Source organism: Mastomys coucha, unplaced genomic scaffold (genome assembly GCF_008632895.1).
Source record: "Mastomys coucha isolate ucsf_1 unplaced genomic scaffold, UCSF_Mcou_1 pScaffold11, whole genome shotgun sequence".
NCBI classification, from domain to species: Eukaryota; Metazoa; Chordata; class Mammalia; order Rodentia; family Muridae; genus Mastomys; species Mastomys coucha.
In genome coordinates this window covers 20,721,713-20,738,189 of record NW_022196893.1, presented here as the reverse complement: position 1 = coordinate 20,738,189, position 16,477 = coordinate 20,721,713, and the positions used below count along the sequence as shown (strand labels likewise).

Here is a 16,477-nt window from a genome sequence, read left to right as displayed (position 1 = left end):
TAGACACCAGGTGCTAAGGGGACACGGTGCTCATGTTAGAAGGAGGGTGGTGGTAATATATTCACCAGATGAGTAGGAAAGCCAATTTTCTGTTCATTCATTAATGGTGTGAAGATGAAATGAACAGTCGCTGGCAAAATAATTAATTGAAGATGCAGAATTACATAGGTTCATCACTGTCTGAGGATTCTAAGGACTCATGAAATGATGAGAAAGTATGAGAGATCTAATTGAACATGAATAAAAGCAAGGAAATGTGTGTAAGATGAACAATGGCTACATATTCTGATGGAATTAACTATGACTGACTAAAAAACAATTCATGAAATGGCCATGCACAATTTCACAAGGAATAGTTCAATGTACCTTGTTATAGGGGAAATTGACAATTATGCAAAACTGTAAGTCCTGACTAATTTTATTTACTGTAAGGTTTTTTAGGTAAATTAAATTCCTTTCAAAAGACAACAGAAACTGAAATCCTTTATCCCAGGCCACAGTAAGGAATAAGAAAGACGATAAAACAATAATAAAGGGAGCATTTGAAAAAATATGTATCTAGCTAGGATATCAAGAAGCAATATTTGTCCAGAACCATAGACAAAAGTCAATCTCTTGAGCTGAAAGTTCATGAGGCATGTGGTAATGAAGTCTGTGCATGTGTGTGCTCTCTTTACAAAGGGGTGTATTTGATATGTGCACATGCTGTTTTTCTCAAGTAATATGCCTCCTTTGAGCAAGGGTATACCTAACACAACAATCAGAGAACAAATTCCTCAAGTGTGAAACTATTTTAGCTTTCTGGCACTAGCAGTGTGAGTGTATGTGTGTGTGTGTGTGTGTGTGTTTGTGTGTGTGTGTGTGTGTGTGTCTGTGTCTGTGTCTGTGTCTGTGGAGAGATAAAGAAGAAAAGAAAAGAGAGATACAGGATAGATAGATAGATAGATAGATAGATAGATAGATAGATAGATAGATAGATAGATGGAGATAGAAATGTATATAATTTTAGGTTGACTGGATACTTTTTCTATATGATGTAAATAAGTCCTGAAAGTCTCATGGTACTTGTCACAAGGACCCCATCATAAATCACTTATATGAACAGACATGAGTATGGTCCCATAATGTTTTTAATTAAAATTATAAGAAGATGAATAATAATTTTGATATTATGAATGTCACAGTCTAATAAAATACTGAAGAATGGCAGACAAGAGAGACAGCAGATAATTCCAATAGACCAAGTGCTAAAACACAAGGAGGGCAGAGGGTGCCTCAGCAGCTCAGCTCAGAATTTCAACTCCTCTTCAGAACCTAGCTCAGCTCACCCAGGAGATGGGTGTGTGATGGTCAAAAGAGTGTTGCAATGTAAGGAAAAGTCTAAACCGCCACACAGAGTACAGAAATTTAAGCCCAGAATGCATTCGGTCAGAAAACTTCTCAAGATTCTAGAAATAATATAAACTTAGTCAGATTTGTTATATCGTTTTAGGTTATTGATAAATTTTAAAAAGTTCTTCTGACTGTTTAATGTGATTGTGTCATTTACTCTTCCTCTTCTTCCATCTAAACCCTGCTATCTCCCTCTACCTGCTCTGTGTTCATGGATGTTCCTAAACAGAAACACAGCCTGCTTAGTCTATGTAATGTTACATGTTTTCATGGCTGACCATTTGGTATTGGATAAGCAGTTGGTGTTTGCTTCTCTGGGATAGATAACTTGCTTCACTCTGAGCATTCCCTAATAGCCTGTAGCTCTCTGTGTCAGACTGAGGCCCACTGGGCTTCTCCCATCCACCTTGACATGTCTCTTGTTGCTCTCAGCTCATGTTTAGGCCGTCATGTTGGTGAGACCTTATGGGTTGTAGCTTCTGGCATTTCTAGGAGACACAGTCATACAACACACTCTCTGATCTCACCATCTCTCTGCCACCTCTTCCTCAGTGTTCCCTGGGCTTTGAGTGTAGGCATGTTTTGTAGACGCATCATTTGTGACTGGGCCCCACATCGACGCATTTCGGTTGGTTGTGGGTCTCTGTAATGGTCTCCCTCTATTACAAGAGAGGCTTTCCTGATGAGGGGTGAGAACCCCTGTGGGTATAAGGACAAATGTTTAGAAACTAGTGAGTGATTTTGCTGGTTGACTAATGTAGTTACAGGATCTCTAAGACTTATGACTTCACTAGTCCTGAGTAGGTATAGCTAGGTTTCCTGTACCAGGCACGGTTTGCCACGTGCTGAGTGGGTCTCAAGTCTTGGAGAACTGTTGATCACCTCAAGGAGATTGCCCTCACGAACCCTTAGAGTTGTCATGCCACGCCAGTCATTGTTGTGGTTCACAAATGCCATCGCTGGGTAGGTCCATTGGTTGCTTTCTCCCTTTGGAAGCTTGCATGGGAATGTACAGTACCATAACAGCCAGTGCTCAGGGAGGACATTCACATCAGATCCGCCTCAAGGCTTCTGGACTCTGTGTCTCAAGTGCATGGTGTCTTCTGCAATAAGGACTTACCTTCCACTGGGGTGCTGGTAGAAGGACAGCCAAAGGTAATAACAGTATTCTACAATGGTTTTTTTTCTCTTTTTTTAATTAGATATTTTCTTTATTTACATGTCATATGATATCTCCTTTCCCAGTTTCCCCTCAGAAAAAAAATTTTAAAAAAATCAACAACAACAACAAAAACAAACCCCTGTTCCCTCCCCTCTCCCCCTGCTCACCACCTCACCCTCTCCTGCTTACTGGCTCTGGCATTCCCCTACACTGGGGCATAGAACCTTCACAGGGCCAAGGGCCTCTCCTCCCATTGATGACTGACTTGGCCATCCTCTGCTATACATATGCTGCTGGAGCCATGAGTCCCACCATATGTACTCTTTGGTTGGTGGTTTAGTCCCTGGGAGCTCTGAGGGTACTAGTTAGTTCATATTGTTGTTCGTCCTAAGGGGCTGCAAACCCTGCAGAAGCTCCTTGGGTTCTTTCTCTAGTTCCTTCATTAGGGGCCCTTTGCTCAGTTCAATGGATGGCTGTGAGCCTCTACTTCTGTATTAGTCGGGTACAGTCAGAGCCTCTCAGGAGACAGCTATATCAGGATGGAGTGTCCCTCCTTCAGTCTCTGCTCCATAGTTAGTCTCTGCAACTCCTTCCATGGGTATTTTGTTCCCCCTTTTAAGAAGAAATGAAGTATCCACATTTTGGTCTTCCTTCTTCTTGAGTTTCTTGTGGTTTGTGGATTGTACTTTGTGTATTCCAATTTTCTGGGCTAATATCCACTTTTCAGAGAGTTCATACCATGTTATACAATGTTTTAGGAATCTATTGGACTACCCTGACTCAAAAAGAGGGGTTCTTATGACAAGTGTTGAGGCTTCTATTAGATAGTCTTTGGTTCTTAGAAAGAGTGTTGTCAGCCAAGACAGGAAATTTTAATTTAATGTATGATGCACTGGCTTACTTGTGAGACTCATACCTCACTATAAGTATTTTTAGGTAGATGAGAATTGTGTTGTTCTTTATGACTTTTTCAGACTTCGTTACTCTTTTTCTCTCCTCCACCTTCTTTATCTCTTTCTTCCTCCTGAGTTAGAGCCCCACCCATCTTCCCATCCCCCTTCAGATCACTTGTATCCTGTTTTTTATTGCATCTGCACCCTGGAAATGGTCCCTTTTTTACATTCCTGGGTTTTGTAGTTACTCCAGGATATATTCTCACATCTGAAGAGTTGGCGTTGGGAGCCTCAGATGAGCTAGAACGTGCAGTATTTGTCTTTCTGAATTAACTCACTCAACACCACCATTTTTCTAGTTCCATCCATTTACCAGAAAATGTCCTGGTCTCATTTTACCGTGGTCTCATGGTAGCTGAATAATATTCCATAATGTATGTGCACCACATTTTCATAATCCATTTGTCTGCTGAAAGACATTTAGATTGTTTCCATTTCCTAGCTATTGTGAATAGAGAGAACATCAGTTGACATGGCTGAGCAAGTATCTGTGGAGTAGAATGCCAGATCCTTTACACAATGAGTGGTAGAGTTGGGTCATGTAGTAGGTTTGTTTTTAGCTTTTTTGAGAATTTTCCACACTGATTTCCAGAGTGGTGGGACCAGTTTACAACACCCCCCACAACAGTGAAGGAGGGTCATTTTCATCGCCTCTGTCTCCCTCGCTACAACATCCCTTCTAGTATTCATTGTCAGTTACTTTGTTGATCTGGGGGAAATGAAATCTCAAAGTTATTTTGAATTTTCATTTCCTTAATTAGTTTAGTTCTTCCTTTTCTTCTTCTTCCTCTCCTCTTCCTTCCTCCTACTTATCCTCTTCCCTCCTACTCATCCTCCTCCCTCCTCCCCCCTTCTCCTTCTTTCTCTCCTCTTTCTTCCTCCTACTCATCCTCCTCCCTCCCTTCTCCTTCTTCCTTCTCTTCTTTCTTCTTTTGAGAACTCTATATTCATGTCCCAGGTCCATTTTCTGAATGGTTCATCTGTTCTCTCTACACCCTGACATCTCTGTGTGTGTGCTGTCTCTGTCTGTCTGTCTGTCTGTCTGTCTGTCTGTCTGTCTGTCTCTCTCTCTCTCTCTCTCTCTCTCTCTCTCTCTCTCTCTCTCTCTCTCTCTCTCCCTGTCTCTCTCTCTATCTCTCTCTCTCTTTCTGTGTGTGTGTGTGTCCTCTGTATATTCTGGAAGTTAATATTTTGTCAGATATGTTGCTCTTTCATTTGGTGTACATCATCTTCACCTAGTTGATTTTTTAAAGCTGTGCAAAAGCATTTTAGTTTTATAAAGTCCAACTTGTTAATTTTTGACCTTATATCTTGGGTAAAATGTGGACGCTATTTATAATGTCTTTTTCTACACCTATGTCATATAGGCACTGCCTATGGTTTCTTCTAATAGTTCCAGTGTTACAGGCTCGACATTTGGGTCTTTGATGCATTTGCAGCTAGTTTTGTGCAAGTTGAGAGATATAAGTCTAATTTCATTCTTTGGCATGTGAACATCCAGTTTCTGTAGAACCATTTGTTGAAGATATATTCTCTTCCTTGCCTTATGTTTTAGGGATTTTGTCAAATAATAAGTGCCTGAGGTTATCTGTAATCATGTTTAGGTCTTCAATTTCATTCCTTTGATCCATGTGTCTGTTTTTGTGCCAGTAACATATTGCTTCATTACTATGGCTCTGTAATATATAGCTTGTATCTTTTGATAGGAAAATTGAGACCATTAATATTTAAAGTTATTACTGAAGTGTGTGTATTAATTGTAATCATCATATTATTGGGTTTTGGTAGTGTTGTTTTTGCTTTTAGTGATATTTTGTGTTTTAATAAATACAATTTTATATTTCTTTCCACAATATCTGTTATGTACATTCCTCTTTTAAGTCTGAAATATTGTTTCCTGTCTTATCTTTAGGTTTTTCCTGTTGTATATAAATAATTTTTAAGTTGTTTCTATTATGGAAAGTTTTTCTTTCTCCTTCAATGATGAGGGATAATGTTGCTAGATATATTAATCAAGCTTGGCCATCATGGTCTTTCGGATCTTGGAATGCATTGCTCCAGACTCTTCCTGTTTCAAAGTTTCCATTGGGAAACCCTCCGTGATTCTGATGAGTTTTCCTTTACACGTGACTCGTATTTTCTCTCTTGCACCTTTCAGTGCCCATTTCTTTTGTTCTGTATACTTAGCATTTTAACTATGATAGACCACAAGGATTTTTTTCCTGGTTTTGTCTATTTAGTGTTTTGTGTGCTTCTTCTATCTTTATATGTATGTTTTTCCTTAGTTTGGGGAAGTTTTCTTCTATGACATTGTTGAGGTTATGCTCTATGCAGTTGGCTTGAGTTTCTTCTCCCTCATCTATGTCTGTAAGCCAACGCTTTGGTCTTTTTATGGAATCCTACCTTTCCATATGTTTCTTCTTAGTGATTTGATCTTTTTTCCTAGTCATCGCTTATTCAGCCTGGATCGTTATCTTTTATCTTTATCTTCGAGTCCTGATAGTCTCTTCTGCTTGACTCATTCTACCTGTAAGGCTTTCCTTTGAGTTTTGAACTTCTATTCATACCTATGAACTTGAATTTTGGTTTGGTTTGATTTTATTGTGGTTATCTCCTGGTTATTCATTCTTGGAATAAAAAAAATGTAACTTATTTTTTATTTTACAGGAGCCCACAATTGAGAGATTTTAGACATTTTAATGAGATCAAACTTTTAAAATGTTTTAAATTTTTAAATACTGTGGGACTTCTAATTCTATGTGTGCTTTATGTTGTGATATTAGCATTAATATGAGATCATAGGGTTGAACAAGAAAGGAATGTTTACCATAGAATGTCGATGTATTTGTGTGCCAAGTTAACAAGGAGCCACATGTCATGGTTGTTTTTTGTAAACTTGACACAAATTAGCATTATCTTGGAAGAGGAACTTCAGTTCTTCAAATGACTCCATCCAGACCATCTTCAACAAGTCTAAGGAATTTTCTTGATTAATGATCAGCGTGGTAGGGTCTAGGCTTTCTAGGGAATGCAGCTCCTGGGAAGGTAGTCCTGGGTTGAGTTAAAAAGTGAGCAATCCATAGGGGCAAGCTGGTGAACGGCATTCCGCCATAGCTTCTGCTTCCAGTCCTGCCTCCAGGTTCCTGCCTTGAATTTCTGCCCTGGATTCCCTCGGTAATGGAGTGTTCCTGAGAAGTTAAGATGAAACAAACCCTTTTCTCCCCATATTTTATCACAGTAACAGACAACAGACAACCCCTTCATGCTGTACCCTATTGCCCCCTGTTGCTAAGTCTTGTTTCCCTTCATAACAAATGCTCCTTTCCGATTCTACATCACTAAATCTCTCTATGTGATGACAAGTGTTCAGTCTGTCTCGAAAGAACATAGAAAGGTAGGAGATATTGATCAGACTTGTGCTCAAAGTTGAAGCTGTGGAATAGTTTCCAGCTAATCGTGAGACAGAATCAAACTGTTTGCATAATGGTGACTAAGATATAAAACATCCCTGGAGGGGAGTAGTTCATTGAACTTAGAGATCCAACTCTGGGAAGAAACATGTATAGAGTGGCACTTAGAATGGAAGTTTCCGAAGTGTTAAGGAACCCGGAGACTAATATAGAGTTTCAAGGGAGTGATTTGACTATCAACACAGGGCTAGTAACTGGAGACTGCAATAAAGTGCTTAGTTGACAACTCAGTGACGTGGCATTTATTTATGAACTGTATAATGTGGTAAAGGCAGACAAGAACAATGGAATACACAGTGGAATAAGGAATATAAAGAAAGTACCAACAATCACACGAGAAGCCTGGGACAGGTTTCTATCCAGCAGTAAAGTGTAGAGGACATCCGTACACTAGGTGACTTATGCCGTTAGCCTCTATGTAAGACAACCAAGGTCCAGTTGTAGTCCTTTAAGGCCCTGCACTTCTTCCAGAGCACTTGTATGGGTCTCCAAAAGTCTGAAGGGTAAAAAGATGCAGTGGTTCAGATTTTCAGTGTTTGAACACTTGCTAGTCATTTCAAGAGAAATGGGGGCAGAGGGAGAAGCTCTGTGTTGTCATGGTGACAGTTCAACATTGTAGCCATGAATGCTTTTGTTAACCAGATAGCTAAACTGACTTAGAATGTGCACCATTTACCCTGTAATTGTAGTACTGCTCCTTGAATAAAAATGTAACACTACAGTTTTTATTGCATTAGAAGGGGCTCCATAGACATGAGTCCAATCAGAGGCTTCATGACCATGAACATCACATTCCAAGGCACAAAGAAGACACGTCTACGTTTTGAGAGGAAAAAAAGGATTAAAATATTATATTTGAAAGTCTTTCAAAATATAAAATAAGCTTAGGACATTCAGTAATTAACTTCTTTCAGGTTCTGTTCATATGAATCAAAATTGTTGGACAAGTGAATTGATTTTAATAAAAGTATCTATTGTTGCTTAATGAGCCTTCTCAAGAAGCTGAGGCTTGCCCCGTTAGGTAGTGATTAGCACTCTGCTTGTGAATTAGATTATAGTGGGTCACTTTAATGCTTCAGAACAATAATAGTGCCTATAGAAAACTTTCCCTCCTATTCTATAAATTATCTCTGGCCTTATTCTGAATATGACTTAGGCTGCTGGTCTTTTATTTTGCAATAGGTTTAAGGTCAATATTCATTACATTGTATGTCTAATAAATTATAATGGAATAGGTCTAAGAAGACAGAGTGCTTCAAGATTTACAGTCCTGAAGTTTTAGTAGAGAATTTCATATATATGTTATATATTCAGTTACAGAATCTAAAATAGTGAGTTTTAAATTAACTATAGTTTTAATTTGTAGCCATTTTTATCAGACTTAAGATATCTATAGAAATAATATAAAATTATTCTATAAAAATAATTTTTCAATTAGGGTAAAAATTTGATTTAGTCATTATTATATAATATAGAATAAATTGTTACAATATTTATGTTACTGTTTTAATACATTTATAGATATTGGCTATGTATTACAAAATATCCTTTGATAATATACTTAATTAGATATTTTATACCATGGAACAGTTATAATTTGGCTTATAAATTCAGCATTCTTATTCCATTTCTGATTTAGATAGCTATTGAAAGAAGTGGGAGGAACTCTCCAAAAATATACCTTAAGATACCAAAGCAACCAAGTAAGCTTTGAAGTTTAGTAGGTTATGTATAGCATTTAAGTAAAATGTTATGTAAAGCATTATGAATCTTTCCACGGTTTCTTAATACAACACATTGTTTAATGCTGTTAGAGATTTTAGGACGGGGAGAAGCTCTGGCAGCAACAGGGGAAAATGATGGATTTGCTTAAGTTTGGGAGAAGTTTGTTGAGACTCCTGCTTCTCCACCACGGTGTTTAATGATGTGTTTATGGGGGGAAGACAGCAAAACCTCTATGCACTGAACATTTGTGCATTTCAATGATCAATTTTTAGACTTTTTCTTTGACAACTGTCGTTCTGGTTTTTCAAGGTAGCTCTCTTTGCATCATTTGAGTGTGAGGCAGTGCTGACACAGACATAAGCATAATAATCCTGCACAAGGACAATGACATTTCTCTCCTGATCCTGGTGGGTGGGGAGGGTATATATATCGGTTCCAAACTACCTCAGAAGTGACTAACCTAAATGATTTTGTGTATGTGTGTGCAGCCACAATTCCTTCAGGAGACACCTACCAAGGCAAATGAACGTCTCCAGTGTCGACTTTAGCATGGGCACTGAACCTGTCTTACAAAGAGGAGAAACAAGAACCAGTATCGGGAGGATAAAACCAGAACTCTATAAGCAGAAATCAGTTGACTCCGAGGGCAACAGAAAAGATGACGTCAAAACCTGTGGGAAACTTAACTTTGCGCTCCAGTACGATTACGAAAATGAACTCCTAGTTGTTAAAATTATCAAAGCTTTAGATCTCCCAGCTAAAGATCTCACGGGAACTTCAGATCCTTATGTGAAGATCTATCTTCTTCCGGACAGGAAGAAGAAATTTCAGACCCGCGTCCACCGGAAGACTTTAAACCCTCTGTTTGATGAGCTATTTCAGTTTCCGGTGGTTTATGATCAGCTAAGCAACCGCAAACTACACTTTAGTATATATGATTTTGACAGATTTTCCAGGCACGACATGATTGGGGAAGTGATTCTTGATAATTTATTTGAAGTCTCTGATCTCTCCCGGGAAGCCACAGTATGGAAAGATATCCACTGTGCTACCACAGTAAGTAATAAACCTTCCAACTCCTCTTTTGACCGCTGGTGATATTTAAGACCAATCACTGCCCACATTATTAGAATAAATTCTATAGAGCCGTAGAACTTAACCTCCAAGTTTCTACAAAGGTAGTATTTGATTTCATAGCAATATAACTTGGGCACCTAATGCCATCAGTAACATTGGCGGGTGCAGGGACAGCAAAGTAACTTTTACATGCTACTCCACATGGAGAGGCTCCTTTTCTACAAAATACTTACTTGTAACCTGTTCCCAGTGCCAGTTTCTCCATGAGCGATGCTGAATTTCATTATTCAAAGTGATTTTATTTCACAGGTCAAACCTGAACTGTACGCTGATACATCGTGGTTTGATCTGAAAGAGCCCCTGACTTTAGAAGCCTCCATGGAATGTACATGGTTACAGTATATGGGTGCTAAAGGATCGAAAGATAGTTCTCCATGTTAGAATTATTTTTATAATATGTATTTTTTTCAATTACAAAATGATATAGTATTGAAACTTTGGAAAGCAGTAAAAACAGAATAGAAATAAAGTAGTCAAACAATGCTGCCAATTATGTAAATGTTTTGATTTCTTGTTTCTGCTCTGAATGCATTAAAATAATTATGATTACACTGAATTTTTATTTTGACATTGATTTTGTTCCATGATAATTTATCTCAATGCATGACCTTTATTGTTTTGAATTTTCAAATTATTAGTGTGTTTGTGAGTGTGTCTGAATGTGTGTGTGTGTGTCTGTGTGTCTGTGTGTGTGTGCCCACACATGCATGCAGAGTATGTACATGTACCACAACAGGCACGTACAGAGGTCAGAGGACAATTCTGTGGAGTCTGATTTTTTTTCTACCCCTACATGGGGTCCATGGATCTAATTCATATTCCCAGGCTCATACTGTAAGTGGCTTTACCGCATGTTGGCCAAAATGCACAGTATTGAAATATGTTATCCGTTTACTTAACTGTTTTCTTAGGTGAAGCATAACTTTTCTTTTAAAAGAAAAAGTGAGTTCTCTCAGTTCACTTGTATAAGGCTGTCTGCCTGCCACAGAATTACGGAAGAGGACTTGCTCTTGGGTTCGATTACTAACTTGTTTTGATTTGTTAATTTTAAAGTGGGACCATTTTTCTTTCTTGCCATCGAGTTGTATTGATACACTTTATCAGTTTGTCTTAACATTTTACTAAAATTGATGTTGAATAGAGACAACAGTTTATTTTTTAAAAGAAAAAAAAATTTATAAATCAAAAATAACTCCTTCCGTGGCTTTCTTTCTATTGGTATTTTCCTGAGGCAGTGTTTGAAGTAATTGTTATTGTTACAGATTGTGTGGGAAGTGCAATGTTGCAACATTGTCACATTTTCAGTCATTGGGGTTCATTGTTTCAAAATATTCTTTAAGAAACAAAGGGAAGGGCTGGGAAGACCGTTCAGTGGTTAAGAGTGCTGACTGCTCTTCCAGAGGTTCCGAGTTCAATTCCCTGCAACCACATGGTGGCTCACAACCATCTGTAATGGGGGATCCCTCTTAGGTGTGTCTGAAGACAGCAACAGTGTACTCACATATGTAAAATAGATAAATCTTTAATAAATAAAAAAAGAAACAAAGGGAAATTGGGAGTGGGATTCTGACTCACAGGCTGGTACATCACAGTCTTTGACTTCAACATTTTAAAAAGTTTGCTCATACTATGCTCACACAGGCACTCTTAACAGTAGCCACAAGTTTGAAAGCTCTGATGGTTAGAATTCTGCAAATGTAGATGGTGATTGTTGAGTTGTACTTGCAAAGTTATTCCTTTGACTCTGAAGTCTTCTATCATGGGTTGCTATTTGGTCAGCAAATGTTTGCAGAGTACCAATGTTTGGTTAACTCGACCCATTTCTAGAATACTGTTGGAAGCATGTTCTGTTTATATGTTCAGGTTCAGTTCAGTTCATTAAGAAACCCACAAGTGAAATGTAAGCTTAGTACCTTTTCCAAGAGCCTCATAGTGGACTTTTTTGCTATGATTAATTACAAGTTTTTGTATATGAATAGGTACTTTAAAAAGTAGGCAATGCTTACAGGATCCTGAATTTTTGACACAAACAATACAGTTATTTAACAAATTCTCAAAACTATTAGTTTATATATTTAATGTATTGTTTCTATATATTATATCTTGTTATATTATTCTAATAAACTCACTGTGAAACCCAGGCTGGCTTTGCAGTCATGATCTCCTGCCTTTGCCTTCCAAGTTCTGGCAGTACATGTATGTTCCACCATAGCTGTTCATGAAACAATTTTACGCTTTTTATTTATATTGCTTTTTTAATAAAAAGCAAATATTAATTCAGATCAAAATCTGCTTCAAAAAATATTCTATTCCTAGCCATACATCTATGAATTCAAATTGCAATTGTAGGGTTTTCTAGAAAGAAGGAAATTAAAAGGAAAGAAATAGGAATCCAACAGAGTCCCATCACCCATGTTCTATAGAAGCTTGGAAAGGTGAGAAAACATGCAAATTAGATATGAAGGAGTCAATAAGATGAGCAAATGCTTAAGTAAAGGGCCCATGATCACTGTGTTAGGAGACACATCCATCAGAGTGTCTCTAGAGCATTCTTCCTCATATATCTAAAGACCTTTCTAAAATCTTTCCTAAAAAAACTAAGATAGTCCATTCCAGGAAATAATTTTTCTTCTCTGAAGCCTGAGATACAAATAACTTTATTCTTATTACATTAATAGTCACCAGAAACTTCCTCTGTCCAAGTTCATATTTAATTTTAAAGTAGAGCTAAATAATAGTAAAACACCAGTTTGGGTCAAGGAAGAAACCTAAAATAAGAGATAAATAAAGGAATAAAGCAATCTTCTACCCACACCCAGTTGAAGTGTATATTTTATTTAAAATCACCCCGGGATGGCAACAGAATTCTGAAGAGTTCTTTGAGACTTGAAGAGAAAATGGCACTAGGAAAGGAAAATAAACCAAGATTGATGAGTGTCTTCAGAGAGAATGACATGGATTAATATAAGGAATTGTCACTTTTTTCTCTTAGAGTTTGTTATTAAATAGCAAAGAAAACATCAGGAGTATATATTTGTTATGTATAAAAAATGTTTTCATTTTACAGATGATCATATCGACTACCTATCATACATAAAGCAATCTGGTCGTCGCTTCTTAACTAAAACAGAAAAGTTGCTGACACTGAAGAGCACAGTATGCCTTAGGTGACCATTTTTGTGACAGAAGAAAGTAACTCCACATTTATATAGAGTTATATAGAATTTGATGAAGATTACTACTTACTGTCAAAGTGTTATGAACTATATGGATGATTATAAAAAATAATCTGTGATTTCTTTGTTTACTTTGTTTGTTTGTTTTATTAGATGTTTTCTTTATTTACATGGCAAATTTTATCTCCTCTGTAAACCACCTTTTCCCACCCCACCCCCGGCTCACTAACCCACCCGCTCCCACTGACTTCTCCTAGCATTCTTCTACACTGGGGCATCAAGCCTTCATGAGACTGAGGGCCTCTCCTCTCATTGATGTCCCAAAGGCCATCCTCTGCTACATAGGCAGCTGGAGCCATGGGTCCCTCCATGTGTACTCTTTGGTTGGTAGTTTAGATCCTGGGAGGTCTGGGGGTACTGGTTGGTTCATATTGTTGTTCCTTCCTCCTATGGGGCTGCAAACCCCTTCAGCTCCTTGGGTCCTTTCACTAGCTCCTCCATTGGGAACTTTGTGCTCAGTCCAATGGATGACTGTGAGCACACACTTCTTTATTAGTCAGGCACTGGCAGAGCCTCTCAGGAGATAGCTATATCAGGCTCCTGTCAGTAAGCACTTGTTGGCATCCACAATAGTGTCTGGATTGGGTAACTGTATATGGGATGGATCCCTAGGTAGGACAGTCACTGGATGGCCTTTTCTTCAGTTTCTGCCCCAAACTTTGTCTCTGTATTTCCTATCATGGGTATTTTGATTCCCCTTCTAAAAAGGACTGAAGTATCCACACTGTGGTCTTCCTTCTTCTTGAGCTTCATGTGGTCTGTGAATTGTCTTGGTTATACTGAACTTCTGGGCTAATATTCACTTATCGATGAGTGCATGCCATGTGTGTTCTTTTGTGATTGGGTTACCTCACTCAGGATGATATTTCGTAGTTCCATCCATTTACCTAAGAATTTCATGAATTCATAACTTTTTTTTTTTTTTTTTTTTTTTTTTTTTTTTTTTTTTTTTTGGTTTTTCGAGACAGGGTTTCTCTCTATAGCCCTGGCTGTCCTGGAACTCACTTTGTAAACCAGGCTGGCCTCGAACTCGCAAATCCACCTGCCTCTGCCTCCCAAGTGCTGGGATTAAAGGTGTGCGCCACCACCGCCCGGCGTATTCATAACTTTTAACAGCTGGGTAGTACTCTATTGTGCAAATGTATCACATTTTCTGTATCCATTCCTCTACTGAAAGACATCTGGGTTCTTTCCAGCTTCTGGTTATTATAAATAAGGCAGCTATGAACACACATAGTGGAGCATGTGTCCTTATTACATGTTGGAGCATCTTCTAGGTATATGCCTAGGAGTGGTATTGCTGGGTCCTCTGGTAGCACTACGTCCAATTTCCTGAGGAACTGCCAAACTGATTTCCAGAGTGGTTTACCAGCTTGCAATCCCACCAGCAATGAAGGAGTGTTCCTCTTTCTCCACAACCTTTCCAGCATCTGCTGTCACCTGAGATTTTGATATTAGCAATTCTGACTGGTGTGAGGTGGAATATCAGGGTTGGTTTGATTTGCATTTCCCTCATGACTAAGGATGTTCAACATTTCTTTAGGTGCTTCTCAGCCATTTGGTATTCCTCAGTTGAGAATTCTTTCTTTACCTCTGTACCCCATTTTTAATAGGGTTATTTGATTCTCTGGAATCTAACTTCTTGAGTTCTTTGTATATATTGGATATTAGCCCTCTATCGGATATAGGGTTGGCAAAGATCTTTTCCCACTCTGTTGGTTGCCCTTTTGCACTATTGACAATGTCCTTTGCCTTACAGAAGCTTTGTAATTTTATGAGGTCCAATTTGTTGATTCTTGATCTTACAGCACAAGCCATTGGTGTTCTGTTCAGGAAAATTTCCTCTGTGTCCATGTGCTCAAGGCTCATCCCCACTTTCCTTTCTATTAGCTTCAGTGTATCTGGTTTTATGTGGAGGTTCTTGATCCATTTGGACTTGAGCTTTGTACAAGGAGATAAGTATGGATCAATTTGCATTCTTCTACATACTAACCCCCAGTTGAACCAGCACCATTTGTTTAAAATGCTGTCTTTTTTTCCACGGGATGGTTTTAGCTCCTTTGTCAAAGATCAAGTGACCATAGGTGTATCGGTTCATTTCTGGGTCTTCAATTCTATACCACTGATTTACTTGCCTTTCACTGTACCAGTATCAAGCAGTTTTTAAGATGATTGCTTTGTAGTACAGCTAGAAGTCAGGGATGGTGATTCCCTGGAGGTTCTTTTATTGTAGAGAATAGTTTTGGCTGTCCAGGGTTTTTTGTTATTCCAGATGAATTTGCAAATTGCCCTTTCTAACTCTATGAAGAGTTGAGTTGGAATTTTGATAGGGAATGCATTGAATCTGTACATTGCTCTCGGCAAGATATTTTTATTACACTAATCCTACCAATCCATGAGTGTGGGAGTTCTCTCCATCTTCTGAGATCTTCTTTGTTTTCTTTCTTCAGAGACTTGAAGTTCTTGTCATACAGATCTTTCACTTGCTTAGAGTCACACCAAAATATTTTATAGTATTTGTGACTATTGTGAAAGGTGTTGTTTCCCTAATTTCTTTCTCAGCCTGTTTATCCTTTGAGTGGAGGAAGGCCACTGATTTGTTTGAGTTAATTTTATATCCAGCCACTTTGCTGAAGTTGTTTATTAGGTTTAAGAGTTCTCTGCTGGAATTTTCTGGATCACTTAAATATACAATCATATCATCTGCAAATAGTGATATTTTGACTTCTTCCTTTCCAATTTGTATCCCTTTGACCTTTTGTTGTCTAATTGTTCTGGCTAGGACTTCAAGTACTATATTGAACAGGTAGGGAGAGAGTGGACAGCCTTGTCTAGTCCCTGATTTTAGTGGGATTGCTTCCAGTTTCTCTCAATTAAGTTTGATGTTGGCTACTGGTTTGCTTTATACTGCTTTTACTATGTTTAGGTATGGGCCTTGAATTCCTGATCTTTCCAAGACTTTTATCATGAAGGGGCATTGGATTTTGTCAAATGCTTTCTCAGCATCTAATAGAATGATCATGTGGGGTTTCTTTTAGTTTGTTTATATAGTATATTACATTGATGGATTTCCATATATTCAACCATCCCTGCATCCCTGGGATGAAGCCTATTGATCATGATGGATTACTGTTTTGATGTGTTCTTGGATTCGGTTTACCAGAATTTTATTGAGTATTTTTGCATCAGTATTCATGAGGGAAATTGGTCTGAATTTCTCTTTCTTTGTTGGGTCTTTGTGTGGTTTAGGTATCAGAGTAATTGTGGCTTCATAGAACGAATTGGGTAGTGTTCCTTCTGTTTCTATTTTGTGGAATAGTTTGAAGATTATTGGTATTAGGTCTTCTTTGAAGGTCTTAAAGAATTCTGCACTAAACCCATCTGGCTCTGGGTTTTTTTCTT

General features: G+C 38.1%; 1 protein-coding gene and 1 long non-coding RNA gene across 2 annotated transcripts in view; one reads left to right on the top strand and one right to left on the bottom strand.

Moving 5' to 3' along the window:
- The window catches only part of Syt10 (synaptotagmin 10), a 65,074-nt gene that overhangs the window by 20,694 nt on the left and 27,903 nt on the right, over positions 1-16,477 (top strand). Inside the window, exon 3 of the mRNA XM_031353103.1 lies at positions 9,191-9,758. Coding sequence (XP_031208963.1) covers positions 9,191-9,758 — 568 coding nt within the window. The remainder of the gene's footprint in view (positions 1-9,190; positions 9,759-16,477) is intronic.
- Positions 7,190-9,390, bottom strand: LOC116078133. Its single transcript, XR_004113436.1, has 2 exons — positions 9,217-9,390; positions 7,190-7,473 (listed from the first exon to the last, which is right to left on the bottom strand). It is a non-coding gene; the product is annotated as an uncharacterized LOC116078133 (long non-coding RNA).